General features: G+C 47.5%; 1 protein-coding gene across 1 annotated transcript in view; it reads right to left on the bottom strand.

Annotated features, from left to right (window-relative positions):
* Positions 1–14,574, bottom strand: part of LOC136747707 (potassium voltage-gated channel subfamily C member 1) — a 33,578-nt gene extending 19,004 nt beyond the window's left edge. The window contains exon 1 of the mRNA XM_066700821.1: positions 13,853–14,574. Within this exon, the coding sequence (XP_066556918.1) occupies positions 13,853–14,422 (570 nt within the window). The 5' untranslated portion in view covers positions 14,423–14,574. The remainder of the gene's footprint in view (positions 1–13,852) is intronic.
* Positions 14,575–16,683: the final 2,109 nt, after the last annotated feature.

Genomic DNA, 16,683 nt, shown 5'->3' with positions numbered 1-16,683 from the left:
AATTCCTGAGGTCTGAGGCCTCTGTTCTGTCGGCCACATCACTCAGGGCTTCATAAAGGAAAGAAATTAAAAGGAATCAGTTAATGAATAAATTAATTTATGCCGCCGGGCGAGAGGGCAGGCAGGCAGGTTTCTGTGTAAACTCTGAGGGGCTGGAGCTCAGCAGTGAAATGAGATCAGGGCCGAGGAAAGTAGAACGGGTTATCTATACCTGCCTCACCCTGGAGCGAGAAGGAGAGGGAGAGGGAGAGAGAGAGGGAGAGAGAGAGAGGGAGAGAGTGGGAGGGAGAGGGAGAGGGAGGGATGGAGAAAAAAAACTATCTTCTTTCAAGTACATTTCCATTTAATTAGCAGGTCTGGACTAATTCTCAGTTCTCCAAATCCAGCCGCTATAATTATCGTTAATTGCTCTGAGACCCCCCAAGGGCTGAGGTGCCTGATTCTTGTGGGGTTCAGTCTGGGTTACCTCTGTGCACCCAGTCTGTGCTCCTGTCTGTTGAGCTGATATTAATACACTGCACAGGGGGGACAGGCACAGACTCCATGTTATTCTCTCTCTATATATATGTGCGTGCACGTGTCTATGTATGTGTGTGTGCGTGCATGTGTGCGTGTCCTGAAGTCACGCACGGACCTCAGACTGCTACAGCACTTCCTTACGACACGCCTCGACTCGGAGACACTCTGCAGGAGAGATCTGAGCGGCCACCGGCACCTTGCGTTCTGACCTCTGGAGTTCAGAAGGCAGAAGGGCAGAGGAATGAACCTGCTGTTGTGCACCAGCTAGCTGTACCCCTCGAACACACACACTCCCCATGTGCTGCTGCTGCTGCTGCTAATTAAGGAATAAACCAATTAACTCACAAGCAGCTAAAGTATCAGCTCCCGTGAGGCAGGCCTGTTTGCCCACAGTGCAGCCAGGTGAGGCACAATATTTTCCGCCTGCTGCAAAGGACTCAGAGCAGATTACAGGGCCTGCACAGTCCTCCCTCACACTGTCACGCAACAGGCACAACAGCAACAGCAACTGCAACCGCAACAGCAACAGCAACAATAAAACCTGCTTACAGGCTCAATCCAAAATCACACAAGAAACACAAGATGTCTGACAGTGGTAATGTCCGCAGACAATGTGAATTGTGTGTGTGAGTGTGTATGCGACAATCCTAAGTGGGACACAGTTGTCATTACACACCAGACAGTGGGGACTGAATGCAAAATCCTGAGCGAAGGCTTTGAATCCAGGTAAAATGCTGTCTAGAATCCCCCCCTAGCGAAAAGCCATCAACAGAGATACAGAGCAGACTGGTCATCTGAAGAGAAGCAACCCTGTGTGTTTGTGTGTTTGTTTGTTTGTCCTGCTACAGTATCCTGTATTGCCCTGTTTCCTGAGTGAGCGGAGGAAAAAACCCAGCCCCCACACTGGCGTCCCTGCACCCCCACCCCCCCACCCCCCGCGCTCAGTAATCTCAGAGCTGTTCTCCATCATGAGTCTGTCTTCAGGAGGAAAAAGCACAGAGCGGACGCACGTGCGCTGTGTAAATAAATATTCCACGGGAAGGAGTGGAAATAAAGCAGCAGGTCGGTATGGGTAATCCGTCTTCATTACTGCGGCCAGGGCCGGGCCCACAGACACTTGGCACATTTTAATGAAGTGTGGATTCCTGTAGTCTGGGAGGCACGGCGGCTCTGGGGCGGGGGAGCCTGGGGCACTGGGGCAGGGGCTTTTAAAGCGAAGAGAGAAGGAGAGAAAGAGAGAAATAGAGGGATGGAGAGACAGACAGTAATGGGGGGCTGAAGATCACTGCCAGAGAGAGAGACAGGGGCAGGGAGGCAGAGATGCACAGGAGTGGACTGATGGTCACTGCTATGAATTGCAGTCTCAGAGGGAGAGAGAGAGGGAGAACAGGAGGGAGGAAGAGGGTGAGAGTAGGGTGAGTGGGCGAGGAAGACAAAGAGGGGTGACTTAGAGACTGAGAGAGCAGGGGTACTTTCACTGATGATAACCATGTTTTCAAATAGATAATTTTGTAAAGCCCTTAACAACAGCAGCCAAGAGAGGGAACCGAGTGCTGACTGTTACCGTCTGGGCAGGAGACCAGAGAACCCCTTCTAACTATAGAGGAGAGTGAGGGATGGGAGTCAGAGGGAACAGGAGAGGAAGGGATGAGTTTGGGTTGAGAGACTGAAAGGAAAGTAGTGAGAGTGACTATGGGGAAAAACGCGGACCCAGGAGAGGCTGCTGGGACAGGGTGCGGAATTATACAGATCAATCTAAATAATAATTAAAATAAAGGGAGGAAGAGTGAGTCACATCCTTTCAAGGCAAAAGAGAATGAGAGAAGATGTACAGAAGGCAGACAAGCCAAGGGGAGCCGAGCTCACGGCTGAGTGAAGCCACAACACTGCAAGTAAAATAAATATACAAATAAATCAATCAGTCACTCACTCAATCAATCAATTAATTAATTAGCTGGATGAGATGGGTTTGAAACATCTGGATGCACAAAAACAAACAAACAGATGTGCCATTATATCAGAGCAGACAGGATGGGGGAGAAAGATGTAAATCAGTAAGAGCACTTGATGTTTTTATTGCCTCTCTGTCCCCTCCTCTCCACTGTCCTGAGGTGGTCTTCCGTAAAGAGGTCAAGGAATGTGCATTATGTCCTGAGCCTCCATTGAACCTGTCCTGATGCTGCTACTGTTGTTCTTTTCTTGTTTTTCTATCCCTGTTTCTCTCTCCCTCTCTCCCTCTCCCTCTCCCTCTCCCTCTCGGTGCGTGCTTTTTGCTGCAGTATCCTTTGTGTCTGTGCTCTGAGACGGCGGAGGTGCTCTACATTCTGACCACATCCTCTGCCGGCCAGGGCTCTGCGCCGGTCCGCAGCCTCTCCCTCACAGCAGGAGGGCACAGGCGCTCCCACACTGGACACTCAGAGGGGTGGGGAGGGAGCAGAGACGTGTATGCGTGTCTGTGTCTGTGTCTGTCTGTGTGTGGGGTGGGGTGGGTGATGTTGGATACATGCACAACACGTCTACACACATTCAGTGTTTTAGCCCTTCAACCCTCTGGCATTCGATTGCATTGTTTCACTCACACACACACCATCTCTCTCTCACTCTCTCACACACACATACACACACACACACACACCATCTCACTCTCTCTCTCTCTCTCTCTCTCTCACACTCACACACACACATTCACACACCATCTTGCACACTCTCACCTGCACACTTACACTGTCGCACACATACACACACATGCAACACCTATACAATATTAACTGTGATACGCTTTGTTACACACCTTACAGTCAAACCTTATGCTGCTTGTATGTGTGTGTGTGTATTTGTTGTTTGTTAACACAATAATCACAGTCACAGTAAGGCTGTGTGCAGCAGGGCCTTACTGCCTCATGTCTAACATGTCTAGCACATGAACACGCGGCCTTCCACCAGCACACCACCAGCTCACCGCTCGCCCTGCCCCTGGCCCTGCCCCCAGCGACCAGCCCCCAGCCCCCCAGCACCCCAGCACCCAACAACAGACGCCTTGTCACTCTCCCGGTAAAACCATCGCTAGGCAACCGTGTCACCTCGGCAACAACAAAGTCGCTATGGCAACCGGTAAGGCAAGGGAGAGAGTGAGAAAGTGAGAGAGTGAGAGAGTGAAAGAGAGTGAAAAAGTGTGAGAGAGCGTGAGTGTATGGGAGTGTGAGAGAGAGTGTGAAAGAGTGTGAGAGAGTGTGAAAGAGTGAAAGAGTGTGAGAGAGTGTGTGAGAGAGTGAGAGAGTAATTCAATGTCTATTCCATAACTCAGTCCCGCCTGTCAATCACACACCTGTCAATCACACACCTGCTCCTGACATAACAGACCACAGAGCCCAGAGCGGCTGAACAACAGTGTGCATCTCTGACTGGAGGACAGATAACCTTTACCCAAATTTGGACCCTTTTCTCTGGGATTATTAGACGTTAATATGTATTTATTTTCACACCTTCTCCTCGATTCTTCCTCACCTGCAAAACTGCCTTCGGAAAATAACGCAATAACAACCGCAACCACTTAAACTACCCGCACCGGCTCAGCTCAATGCGGGGTGACACCGGGCTTCTGCGCACTGGCCGCTCGCTGGGAGGAGTCGCACTCAGGCTTGTTCTCCGGGCGGACTGTAAGAGACACCGGCTCCGGAGCACCGCAGTAAATGGCGCCTGTGACCCGTACCGAGGCTGGGGCTGCACGGCGGAGCGCACGGCGGTGGCACCGAGCACAGAGCCTGGAGACGCGCCTTCACCCCGCCTGGTGTGTGTGTCGCCTCCCGTGGGGTTTTACCTCTCAGTCCGGCTCTCTCTATTGCGCCCCTTTCTCGGGTGTTTTATATATTGATTTATTTATATTCTCTCTGTCTTTCAGCCCGTCATTTTCTCTGTCGCTCTTTCCGTGTCCACTTTTTTAACATTTACTTTAAACTCTCAGATCTTTTTCCACCTCCTTCCCCTTTCTTAAAAAATGATGGAAAACAAATATCAAGTGGAGTAAATAAATAATATAAAAAGAAAATAACGATATATATTATTATTATTATTATTATTATTATTATTATTATTATTATTATTATTATTATTATTATTATTATTATGATCAACAATGAACACTCTTAGAACGAATGTGTTAAATTTAACAACACAACTTTGTGTCAAAATGTACAACACAATAATGTGTATTTGTAACGCACTTTTGTGGGAAAAACACTTTAATGTGTTAAAAATACCCAGTATTGTGTTACAAATAGAAATTATTGTGTTGTACTTTGGTACATTTTGACAAAAAGTTGTGTTGTCCTTGAACAAACTCAGAATGTGTTCAATTTAACACATTTGTTCTAAGTGTAAATATTTGAATTTGCTGTTGTTGACCTACATTAGAAAGCTATATGTGACACCTACTTATTTTGCTAGTGTTTTTTCCCCTTTTATTTGTTGCTCTCACTAGGACAAACAGTGATTGGGGGACACTGGCCTGGAAACATGGTGCTCCTGTTAACAGGTCAAGTTCCCCCACAGGCAGACGGTCTATGGATTAGGTTTTTGGTTTTGTTTATTTTTTTTTTAGGTGCACAATATATTATTGATCGATTGATCACTGAAAAATTGATATTATTGATAGGTGAGGCAGGGATCAGGAAGGGTGATTGGCAGGCAGGCAGGCAGGCAGGCACATAGACAAATAGACTGAGTTCATCCTTTCCAGTGCTAACATCACATAGGGGGTCAGAGACGATCCAGATCAGAAACGTGTTGTTTGTGGTCTCAATCCACTATGGCTGGGTTTACACTGTGGAGTTTGATCCGGATTAACCGAAATAAGATGCACAGAGAAAATAATGAAATTAAACAAGGAATCGGGGCTCCTGTTGGCCAAGGCTCCCCAAGACCTGAGTTTGACTCCCATGATGACAACATCCCCCCAACCTTCCCCAGGCAGCACAACAATCGTTGACAGTGACTGAATCTGTCATTTGTCTAGCTGGCTGCTCCTATGGCTGCGCTCTCTGTCCGCTGATACTCGTGCTATAATGCAGTGAACAGTTGCTCAGTCCCGGGGACAATCCCATTTTACGGTTGCCCACCCCCACCCCGCCACCCTGTCACCCTGCCACCCATGCCACTTCCTGTCGCCTCATGCAGGGCTGTTCAGGTCAGAGGGGCTGCTGTCAGAGGTGCTGGATGCTAGAGTTGGTGCCGTTTCCTTAAAATGCAGTTACAGCTGTGAGCTTTGCCAGGCTGTGTGTGTGTGCACGTGTATGTGTGCGTGTGTGTATGATTTGAGGCCTCTCTCTGGGAATGAATTAATAATACGCGGATCAATCAACAATAAATAAAACATCACAGCGACTTCCTCAAAGAGAGGCAGAGCCCGCTCCACTTAAACAGCCCACTTGGTTTTTAGTTTTTAGTTTTTTTTTTTCTTTTATCTTTTTCTCTGTAAATATACTAAACTAGACTAGGTAGATATATACGTAGCGAGAGACGGATAAGCACACTGAGGAAGGGCAGAGAGGGGGATGGGCAGAGAGGGACACAGTCAAGGAGAGAGACGGGTGAACAAAGAAGGACAGTGAGAGACGGCGAGAGACAGACAGGCAGAGGAAGGTGACAGCAACACTGCAATGCAACTTATGCAACTTGCCATTAATGTGGAAATGCATATGTAAATTATCCATGTATTCAGGCACGCATCACTTACCATGACAGTATTATCATCATGATTATTATTATTATGACGCGCTCTCTTAAATCTTGTCAGAACACTAAGCTCATCCTTCCAGAATCGCGTGTTCTAACCCGCCGCACACACTCACACACTCGCAGACACTCGCACACAGAAGCAGCCCCGTCTCACCGAGACACTGCGCTTCCTATGACACCTAGCAAGAGGGGAAAGACGCTAATTAGTTGGGTTTTTAAGCTCTAAACCGGTTGCCATGGAAACCTCTCCCCGAAGACCCGGAGAGAATAAAACGCGAAGCCGCAGCCGCCGAGGACACGCATATAGCCACCAGCTGTTAATACAGAGCGCGTACAAACACCTACCGTTACACTTTCGCGTGAATATTCCTGCCCCCCCCCCCACCCCTTCGTTAGCAACACGTCAGTGTGCAGGTGAAGCCAGGGGAGGGGCGGCGGGGGAGGACTGCTATTGCGGTTGCTGTCACATTTTAGTTACAGCTGATGAAGAAATACACAAAGATGTAAATAGATGAATACATGAATATTGCTTCATGTATTTTGCACTTGTTGTATTACTGTAGCCTATTGTAACGAGGTCGCCCTGGGTGAGAGAGTCTGCTATGAAGGAAATAAAGGATCATCATCATATTATTATTATATTATTATTATTAATATTATGTATCCACCTGCCGGACAATCAATCACTTCTGATCAATATGTCTGGGTGTGTCTCAACCTCCGCCTCACAGCATCGATGATAATGGGGCAATAAATCCCCGGTAAACAACCACCCCTCCCCCCACCCGGACTGAAATCCGAGCCTGTGATCGATTCGAGCTGCGATCCAGCCTGAACACCGTGATTGATCTGGCAGATCACCGTCAAACGGCCCGAATCCATTTCATACGCGTCGATAGAGCCCGTATCACCTTCCACCGCCAATACTGGCCTCCGTTCTCGTTGAGCAACAATAACCTCACAATAAAATATATTATTATTATTATTATTATTATTATTATTATTATTATTATTATTATTATTATAGTATTACTAGAACTATTATTTTTAATAGTTTTTATTGATTATGTTGTTGTAGATGACGTCTTCATCCGCGGCAGCCTACTAGTTCACATAAATCATACAAAACAAGGCAATATTGGGAATAGTAACTATATGTAATACACTTAAACTGCGTTGTTGTTAAGCACTCTTATAATGCGTTATATGTGTCACTGCTGAGCTCATGAAAATATCTCGCACCTGTAACTGCACACCAACAATTACACACTTAGCTGCATTGATACACACTGGAGACAGACTTAAGGACTGCAGTAAAGACTCAAATCCTACTTCCAAAAAACAAAAACCTGACGGAAATTGTTGGGAATTCTACACTGGCATCAGAAGAACCAGAGGCAGTTACACAGTCAGTGCTGAGCCGCTTCAATTGACTCATATTGAACACGTTCATGAGCACAGCGATACTCAAACCACGATCTGTAAGGACCAGTTTAAATCGCTTGGTTTCATTTAACACAATATAAATTGTTCTAGATGTTCTTGCAAGTGTCTCTTCTGCTCCCAACGAATGCCCCCCCCCCTCCCCTCTGTACCACACTCTTGCGCATTCCTGATATAGGCCATATTCGTCCTTGGATTTGGTATCACTGTTAGGGTATAGATATCCTATCCACCACACTGCGGTCACACAGACAAAAACAAAAAAAAAACTTAACACAAACAAAAAATATGCAGAAAACAAGGTTAAAACAAGGACGGGTTTGTGTTAAAGTGGACCAACAGTCACGCACGAATGAAACTGACTCACGGACACGGATCTGTGTGCGCAATGTGCAGCACCCTGCCAGCTGAGGACGTGTGCAGTGCAGCAGCGCAAAGATGTCTGCTGTCACCTTCACATCCAAAAGGCATCCTGTGTGACTCGAAGCTGCGAATATGCTCTGCGCATAAACATATTGACAATAAGCAAACACATAAATACAATCCCAATGTGATTACATCCGAAAATGGACGCTTTCAAAGACTACGGGAGTCTTAAAATTCGCCCATTGACGGACTCGGCTGCTAAATGGTCTTATTGGGAATCAATGCCACGATGTTGAGTTGAGATGATGTCGTGCTGGTCGGTGTCCTTGTGTGTAGTGGGGGTGCTTTGCCCAACCGAGGGGGGGATAGGGTCTCTTCGTGCGACACACTTGATCTTGCAAGGGTTTAGGAGCACTTTCCCCTCTGAGCCAATAACCAATTACACTGTCCTACAGTGAATCAGAATGACAGAATAACTCAAGGGGGTTCAAAACATTGTAAAAGAACATCAAATGACATGGAAAACGCCCTGTACCAGAGACACAATATTCACACACAAAAACAAACCAAACAGCAACAACAATGCAGCGTAGTGTAGGTCAAATATAGTGTACTTACACATATACAGGAATAGAAATGTGTTGCAGTTACTGTGCAACAGGCAGAGGACATTAACAACAGTGTGCTCTGGAGTTACACGTCTCTACAACGTTTTTTTCTCACACGTCCTATGTGGCAGAATCAAAATACAACCGATCTACAGCCTAGCGTTGATAGAATGGATTGTGTGAGCTGGGTTGGCGCCTGTTAAAATGACACAGGCGTCGCAGGTGTGTGTGTGCATGTGTGTGTTTGTGTGTGTGTGTGTGTATGTGTGTGTGTGTGTGTGTGTGTGTGTGTGTGTTTGTGTGTGTGTGTGTGTGTGTGTGTGTATGTATGTGTGTATGTGTGTGTGTGTGTATGTATGTGTGTGTGTGTGTATGTGTGTGTGTGTGTTTGTGTGTGTGTGTGTGTGTGTATGTATGTGTGTGTGATTGTGTGTTTGTGTATGTGTGTGTGTGTGTGTGTGTGTGTGTGTATGTATGTATGTATGTGTGTGTGTGTGTGTGTGTGTGTGTGTGTGTGTGTGTGTGTGTGTGTGCTATTTCATTGCATTCCTAAGCGTGGCAGCGGGGTAATGAAAGGCCTGACTTGTGGCGGTGGTGCTGTTGTGTTGTGTTGTGATTGTTTTTGGTGTTGCTGGTGTTCTGCACCCTGATTCCATCATATGCATAAAGGTCATTATTTTTTATCGCTGTGTATCGATGTCCTTTCCTCGGGGCTTTTAAGTCCCTCTGACCTACAAGCGCAGCGGAGAGGAAAGCGAAAGGAAACTTGAAACGGTGTCACTCCACAGCGTGACTCACCCGCTAATAGCAAACTACAAACCAGTGCATCATAACGGCTACATTTACATGTACAGAAGAAAGTAGCATCTTATTCAAAATGAAGCTGCCACTGGCTACAGTTGTGTACTTTTAATAGATGGTGTGGCGCAGTCTTTACGCAAACCGACCAACCAACCAACCAAATACAAATGAAATAAAGCCCCGTGTCTTAATCCATAGGGATGCACACTGCTGCACAATACGTGACAATTGTGAACTTGATGTTGTAAATCATAGCAGAGGAAATGATTATTATTCATTTAATCGTCTGCCTGAAGCGAATTCCACGGGCATGGTTTCTGTATCTGCTGCTGGCGAGCATCGACTACAACACAACACAACCCCAGTTCGAGGGGGAAAAAAACAACTATCAGACAAACACAATTCAAAGCAGCAGTGAGAAATAGGCTACAGTCCGCTGTGCTGAATAACGCAAACGGGTTCCTCCCTGCAGATCAAACGCTGTCATACGCCGAGGCGCTCGCTAGATAATGGCCGTTTATAGCGCAGACTGAGCTGGCGTCACACCCCGCATGTGCCCGTGTGCCGCAGCGGGGGCAGTTTGCAGGTGTGAGTGTGTGTGTGAGTGCTAAACGGGGTTGCTTCAGTACTAAAAAAACATAAACATAGGCCTACTCACATTTATTATTAATAACAATAATAGGCTAATAATAATAATTCAAACATGAATAAATAAATTTACAGGAGTGTTCATGCGCTGAACGAGACCTCTCCATCGGCTTTTTTTTTTTTGGGGGGGGGGTTGTATGTTTTCAGTATGGTGTATCAGTTCCAGGGGCGAGGCAGGGCCGAGTATAGCAGCCCCCGCCGGGTGAGAGCCGGGGTCCGCAGTGGGTCGCTCCCTCCACTATTGTCCCTGTCCGTCAGGCCCCGGTGCGTCTCACTGTGGCTCCTTCAGAGAGCGGCGGGTATTGTTTTCAATGTCATTTGTGGACGCATATAAAGCGCAGCGAGCACCGACACAGAACAAGCGGCAGTGCTAGTGTTGAAAGCGCTCCTCAAGGCCGGCGTTTGACCGCACTCCTCAGACAGACGGGTGTGTTAATGCGGTGTGCGCCGGCGGGGGGGTGAGCCCCTCTCTTCACACTGGCTGAGGTGCCATTCCCCTTCTTTCTTTCCCTTTTTGTCCGTACACATTCTGGGAGCTGATTTCATGTTATTTGGTTCTATAAAATGTTTTGTAAACCTCTTTTTCTCTCTCCCTCTCATTCTTCCTTTCCCGCCCCCCGTATATATTTGATTTGTTTGTGTATGCACATTTGTCTATGTATGTATATATCTGTGTCTATGAGTGTGCAGCCAAAGATTATTTTCATGCAAGCTCAGAAAAGGTGCAACATCGCAGACCGAGCAGAGAAGGAGCATTAATAATGCAGCGGCTTCCAGGCGGCTGGTGGCTGCCTCTAATCCGCGCCCCGTGAGAAGGCGCTTGTCTTCAGGGCTGGGGAGCCTCGCCGCGCACAGGCACCACACCTCCCGGGGAGCGATGACACGGGACGCCTGGCGAGAAGGCATATGTTCTCGCAGTCGCTGAGCTTGTCAACGCTATCAGTCAGACAAGGGCAGCAAGAAAGAGAGCGAGAGAGAGGAGCGCAGGTCGTGCATGTGGAGACTGATTATAATAAGGATGATTTCAGTGACGCTACTACACTGCTACTGCTTCTGCCACTACTGCTGCTACTAGTTAAATAATAAAAATAGGTGTGCAGGACCAGACCGACGAAGGTGATTGTACCCCCCCCCCCCCCCCCCAACATAAGATGATTTGATGTCCATTAATAACTAAGTGATCCAAGGACTTCAAGTCCCCACGTAGTCTCCTCTGTTCCAGGGTGAAAAGGTTCAGGTCCTCAGTCTCTCAGTAGGACATTCCCTTCAGACCTGGAATAAGTCTGGTTGCTCTCCTCTGAACTGCCTCTAGAGCAGCGATATCTTTCTTGAAGTGTGGAGCCCAGAACTGTCCACAGTATCCAGATGAGCTCTAACTAGTGCATTGTACAGTCTGAACATCACTGCCCTTGTTCTCAATTCTACACTTTTGACAATATACCCTAACATCCTGTTTGCCTTTTTTATTGCTTCCCCACATTGTTTGGATGGAGAAAGTGAGGAGTCCACATAGACTCCTAGGTCTTTCTCATGCGTTACTTCATCTAGTTCTATTCCTCCCATAGTGTAATTATAGTGGACATTTTTGTTACCTGCATGTAATACCTTGCACTCGTCCACATTGAAATTCATCTGCCAGGTGTCGGCCCACAACTGAATATTATCTAAGTCCCTTTGAATAGCCTGTGCTGCTGAGATTGTATCTGCTGAGCCACCTATTTTAGTATCACCTGCAAATTTGACAAGTTTGCTAACTATCCCAGAGTCCAGATCATTAATATAGATTAGAAAAAGCAAAGGCCCTAGTACTGATCCCTGTGGAACTCCACTAACAACCTCACTCCAGTTAGAAGCAACTCCTCTAATCAACACCCTCTGTTTCCTAGACATAAACCAATTCATAATCCATCTACTTACATTACCCTGAATGCCTACAGCTTCCAATTTGAGGATCAGTCTTTGGTGTGGAACCTTATCAAAAGCTTTTTGAAAATCTACGTATATCATATCATATGCTTTCACATGATCTACAGCTGCGGTTGCATGTTCAAAGAACTCTAAGATTAGAAAGACATGATCTGCCATGATATTGACTATCTCCAAGAATATGGTTTTCATTGAGATGCTCCTCTATTTTCTGTTTAATCATTTTCTCCAACATTTTACAGCTGATGCAGGTGAGACTGATTGGTCTGTAATTTCCTGGCTCAGTTTTGTCCTCTTTCTTGTGGATTGGGATGACATTTGCTGTCTTCCAGTCAGTTGGCGCATCCCCTGTTCGAAGTGTCATTTGAAATATTTGAGTTAGCGGCCTATAAATAATTTCCCTCATTTCTTTAAGTACTGGTGGAAATATCCCATCTGGCCCAGGTGATTTGTTTGTTTTTAATTCTGCTAGTCCATTTAGTACCTCCTCCTCATTTATCCTGATCTCCAGGGTTTGACTGGACTGATTGTTAACCTGTGGCATGTTATCAGTTTTTTATTTTATAAAAACCTCTGTGAAATACTCATTTAGAACATTTTCTGCATCTTGTTTTCCAGTATACTTCAATTTTTGCCCTTTATCTGTTTCACGTCCTCCTTTATTTACCTGTTTCTTTACATTTCCCTCTTTCCTTTCCTGATCCCTTTCTTAAGATCTCTTTGCAGTACGACATATTCTTTGTATTTTGATTCTTCGTCTCTATCCCTTTTGTAACATTTTCTTGCTCTTGATCCAGAAGAGCGCCGTTTGTGCAGTTACTGATCAAGGACGCCTTTATTTTAAATAGGAAACTCTTTATACGAGCGTTCAGTGTTTCTGTGCTGCTTTTCATAGGCGGACTGGCCATCTGGCAATTCTGTCAAATGCCAGAAGGGCCGGTCCATTTTTTTCATCTCGGCGGGCCGGTCGATTCCCACGATTCTCCTCCCGTGTGGATTCGCGGACCGCCAGCACCCCCCATCCCCCGGGACCGCACTTCGCCAGCACCCCCCACCCTCTCGTGGGTAAAAGTCCAGGGCCGTCTTTTGGTCCCAGTCCGCCCCTGCTGCTGCTTATCTCATGCATTTATTTTTCTGTGTTTGTCGTGGGTTGTCAATCGCTGTTCAATATCACTTCAAGGTTAAGATCTGCAGCAGAGCGAGGCGAAGCGACCCGCCACCCCTCGGTTACCCAGATCCCGCAAACAGGTTTCATCACCAGCGTCCTGTTTAACAATGGAAACGGGACCCCTCCCTCTCTCACACACACTAACTCCATCAATTGTGATTAAAGGCAGTCTGTCGTGTGTAATGAACGCCTACTTCCCGCCGATTTCAATTGCACTGCAACCACCAGTTCTCCCTCTCGGGTTCCAATCTACCTCTCTCTCTCTCTCTCTCTTCATCTATCTCTCTCTCACTCTCTCTCTCTCATTTCTCTATCCGATCAACAGGCTGATCAATGTCCAGACAACACAGAAAGACAATCGCCAGCTACAGCCTCACACTAAACCAGAGCTGTCTTGTGCACCGAAGGCAGAAACGAACTTAAATCCAAACGGCATTCAGGAACACAAGAAAAATAACCACTATAAAAAAAACTGTGCGTATTATATATATATATATATATATATACAAGCACAATACACAAGCACACAATGACACTTACGCAACCCTACAGTCCAATTTGTTGCAATAAACTTTAACACGTTAATCACACAAGTCAAGTTAAACATAGCCGGTGCAGGTAGGGGCGGCACTGTACTCACCCGTGCATATTTAGAAGAGTAGGGATCTTCAAAAAGCGCCCAGACACGTCGCTGCCAGCGCCGCCAGAGACCCCCGGACTTGGCGTCGGGAGAGTCCCCCAGCGCCAGCCGTTTGGTCATCTCCAGTTCGTCCTCCCCGTCCCCGGAGTCCCCCATGCCGTCCCCATCTCCGTCCTCGTTGCCCAAATCCGGGGCCCCTCCGCCGAAGCTGTCCAGGGCCTCCTCGGCGTCGCGGTGCTGGCGGTAGGTCATCCAGCAGCATGGCTCCACGTCCGTCTCGTCGATGCCCCAGAAGGCCAGCTCCTCCTCGTACAGGGGCCCGCACACGTCGGCCGGGCAGTGCAGCTTACCCGTGCGGTAGTAGTTGAGGATGTGCGCAAAGACGCCCGGGTGCCGGTCGAAGAAGAACTCGTCGCTCCGGGGGTCGTAGTCGAAGTGACTGTGGGCATCGGGTTCGGACAGCCAGGCTAACCGCGTTCCCGGGAGGGTCCGCAGCGTGCTCCGGTAGGTCTGGTGTCTAGTCCCCCCCACGTTAATCACAATGCGATCGCTTTCGTCGCCTTGGCCCATCTCGTCTCCCTAGGCATCTCTCGAATAAGTTCCCAGCATTACAACGCCAACAGTAGAGGAGCGGACGCAGAAACACCCGTGAGGCGAAGCATGTCGTGCCCCGGGAGAATGGGGGTGGGGGGATGGGGGGGCAAGGAAGGGGACGGACAGGGGGAGCAAGGGCAGCTAGCACAATTAAGAAGGATATAAACAGATAATAATAAAAAAATATATCCTCCCCACCCCCCAAAAATTACAACACGGGGGTGGAAAGGTTTCTTTCAAGTCTCCCACCCGCCCCCCCTCTCCAATGCCCCCTCCTTCACTGAAGAAGGAAATAAAGGTTTTACATATATAAATAAAGGGAGATATATTCCTATAAGATATATAGATATAAAGGAAGATAGCAGAGTGAGCAACGTCTCTCCGCCTGTTGTCAAAGCAATAGTCAAGGGGGGCTTTGATCAGCCTGTAGCTGAACCGGAATTGGGAAGAGCAGAAACCAGAGAAAAATCCAACACGGGAAAAAAAGCAGAATCCCCGCAGAACAAGAAAAAGCGGTTAGGGAAGAAGTGGCAGCGAGAAAATACAGACAGGCGATTTATCTATAAATATTCTGTATACACTGTATACCTATACACGTCCACAACGTCGTTTTCCTTTCCTTCACTTGGGGGAAGAAAAGGGACAATCAAAACAAAAAACGATGAGAGATCTTCTATTCCCTTCCTTCCTGTCTTGGAAATTAGCGCTCCCACCTCCTCGCCAAGAAAGAAAGAAAAGAAAACAAAAACAAAGCCGTGGCAGATGAGCGTGGCCCCTGCCTGGCTGCGGGCGATGTGGGGGCCACTCCGCGCTCAGATGCCGGAGAGCGCCAGGGGATCTCGGTGGTGCTGAAGGGACAGCTCCCGCATCCCGGAGCCCAGGCGCATCCCTCCGTCCAGACGAGCAGTCAGCAGTCCCCCCTCCTCTCTTTCTGTCCCTCTCTCTCTCTCTCTCTCTCTCTCTCTCTCTCTCTTCCGAAACAAGACACTTATATCCCCTTTGCCCTTCCTCTGGGCTGTGAGACAGCAACAGCTACTGTGAGATCTTCAGCATTGATCCGTGCCACTTACTTCTGATGTATAGGTGTAGTTTATTATTCATCCTTTCATTCATTCATTCATCGCTTATCCTTCTTTTGCACTGGCAGATACCCTTTGCAAATCCCGGGCTGTGAGATAAACGACCCACCGTCCCACAACTGACTCCCACTTCTGCGTTAATCGCGGCTCAGCGACACATTCACGTTTTATTCCCGACGTATTCCCGATGTGATGTCCCGATAGACGTATATATTATTTAAAGTACACCATCGCCAGCAGGAGCAGCGAGAGGAGGAGGAGGAGGAGGAGAAAGAGAGGGATCCTTTATATCTGATTTTTTTCTCCCCCCCCCCCATAAAGAATGCACAAAATAGACGGACTGCAAAATTAAAAGAAGTAAATAAATGAATAAGTCGCCCGGTGTGGAGGACCCAGCCCAGACTCGCACACCTGCTCTTGCGGGAGGTCAGAGGCAGAGAGAGCCGCGGGAGGACGGGAGTCTGTCGGTGGCGCTGGGTACAGAGGCAGCCTCCTTACTGCGAGTCTCTCTCTCTCTCTCTCTCTCTCTCTCTCTCTCTCTCTCTCTTGGCGTGCTCGATGCCTGAAAGTCCTGCAGTGGCGTAAGGTTGCCTACCGACGCCCCGCCGACGCGCAGGCGCACTTGTAAAGCAGCTGGAGCGGAGCGGGCGCTGGGACCGGATTGCTGGGGAGCCTGTCTGGGTCCTAGCGCCGTTCAACAGGTGAGCTTGGGGCCACATACCTGTCGGAGTCGGAGGCAATAATAATAATAATACATTCTTCTTATTATTAATGTTATTTTATTGTTTGTGTCTCCGCTGACGCCTGGATTCCCAGTCAGTATCAGTCCAGATATGTCTGTGTGTGGAAGGAGAAGGATGTGTGCACAGACAGACAGACGCACACACAGAAAGACAGACACCCAGACGTGGTGGGGAGAGATACGCCATGAATGAGTTCATATTTAATCAGAAAGGTTCAGTTTAGAGACGAGGTGTGTGTCCACAGCTGTCCACTTCACCCCAGTCTAACTGAGACCAGTTAATAAACCAGTGGAAGTATAGTCCATCTTCGGACAGACACATACAGATACAAAGACACACACACACACCTACACATTGTGTTTTGTTATTATTTGTGTCTTGTCAGCAGAGAGCATATTAATGCCGTTAAATAATG

This window comes from Amia ocellicauda, chromosome 4, assembly GCF_036373705.1.
Source record: "Amia ocellicauda isolate fAmiCal2 chromosome 4, fAmiCal2.hap1, whole genome shotgun sequence".
Classification (NCBI taxonomy): domain Eukaryota; kingdom Metazoa; phylum Chordata; class Actinopteri; order Amiiformes; family Amiidae; genus Amia; species Amia ocellicauda.
This window is presented reverse-complemented; position numbering and strand designations above follow the sequence as displayed.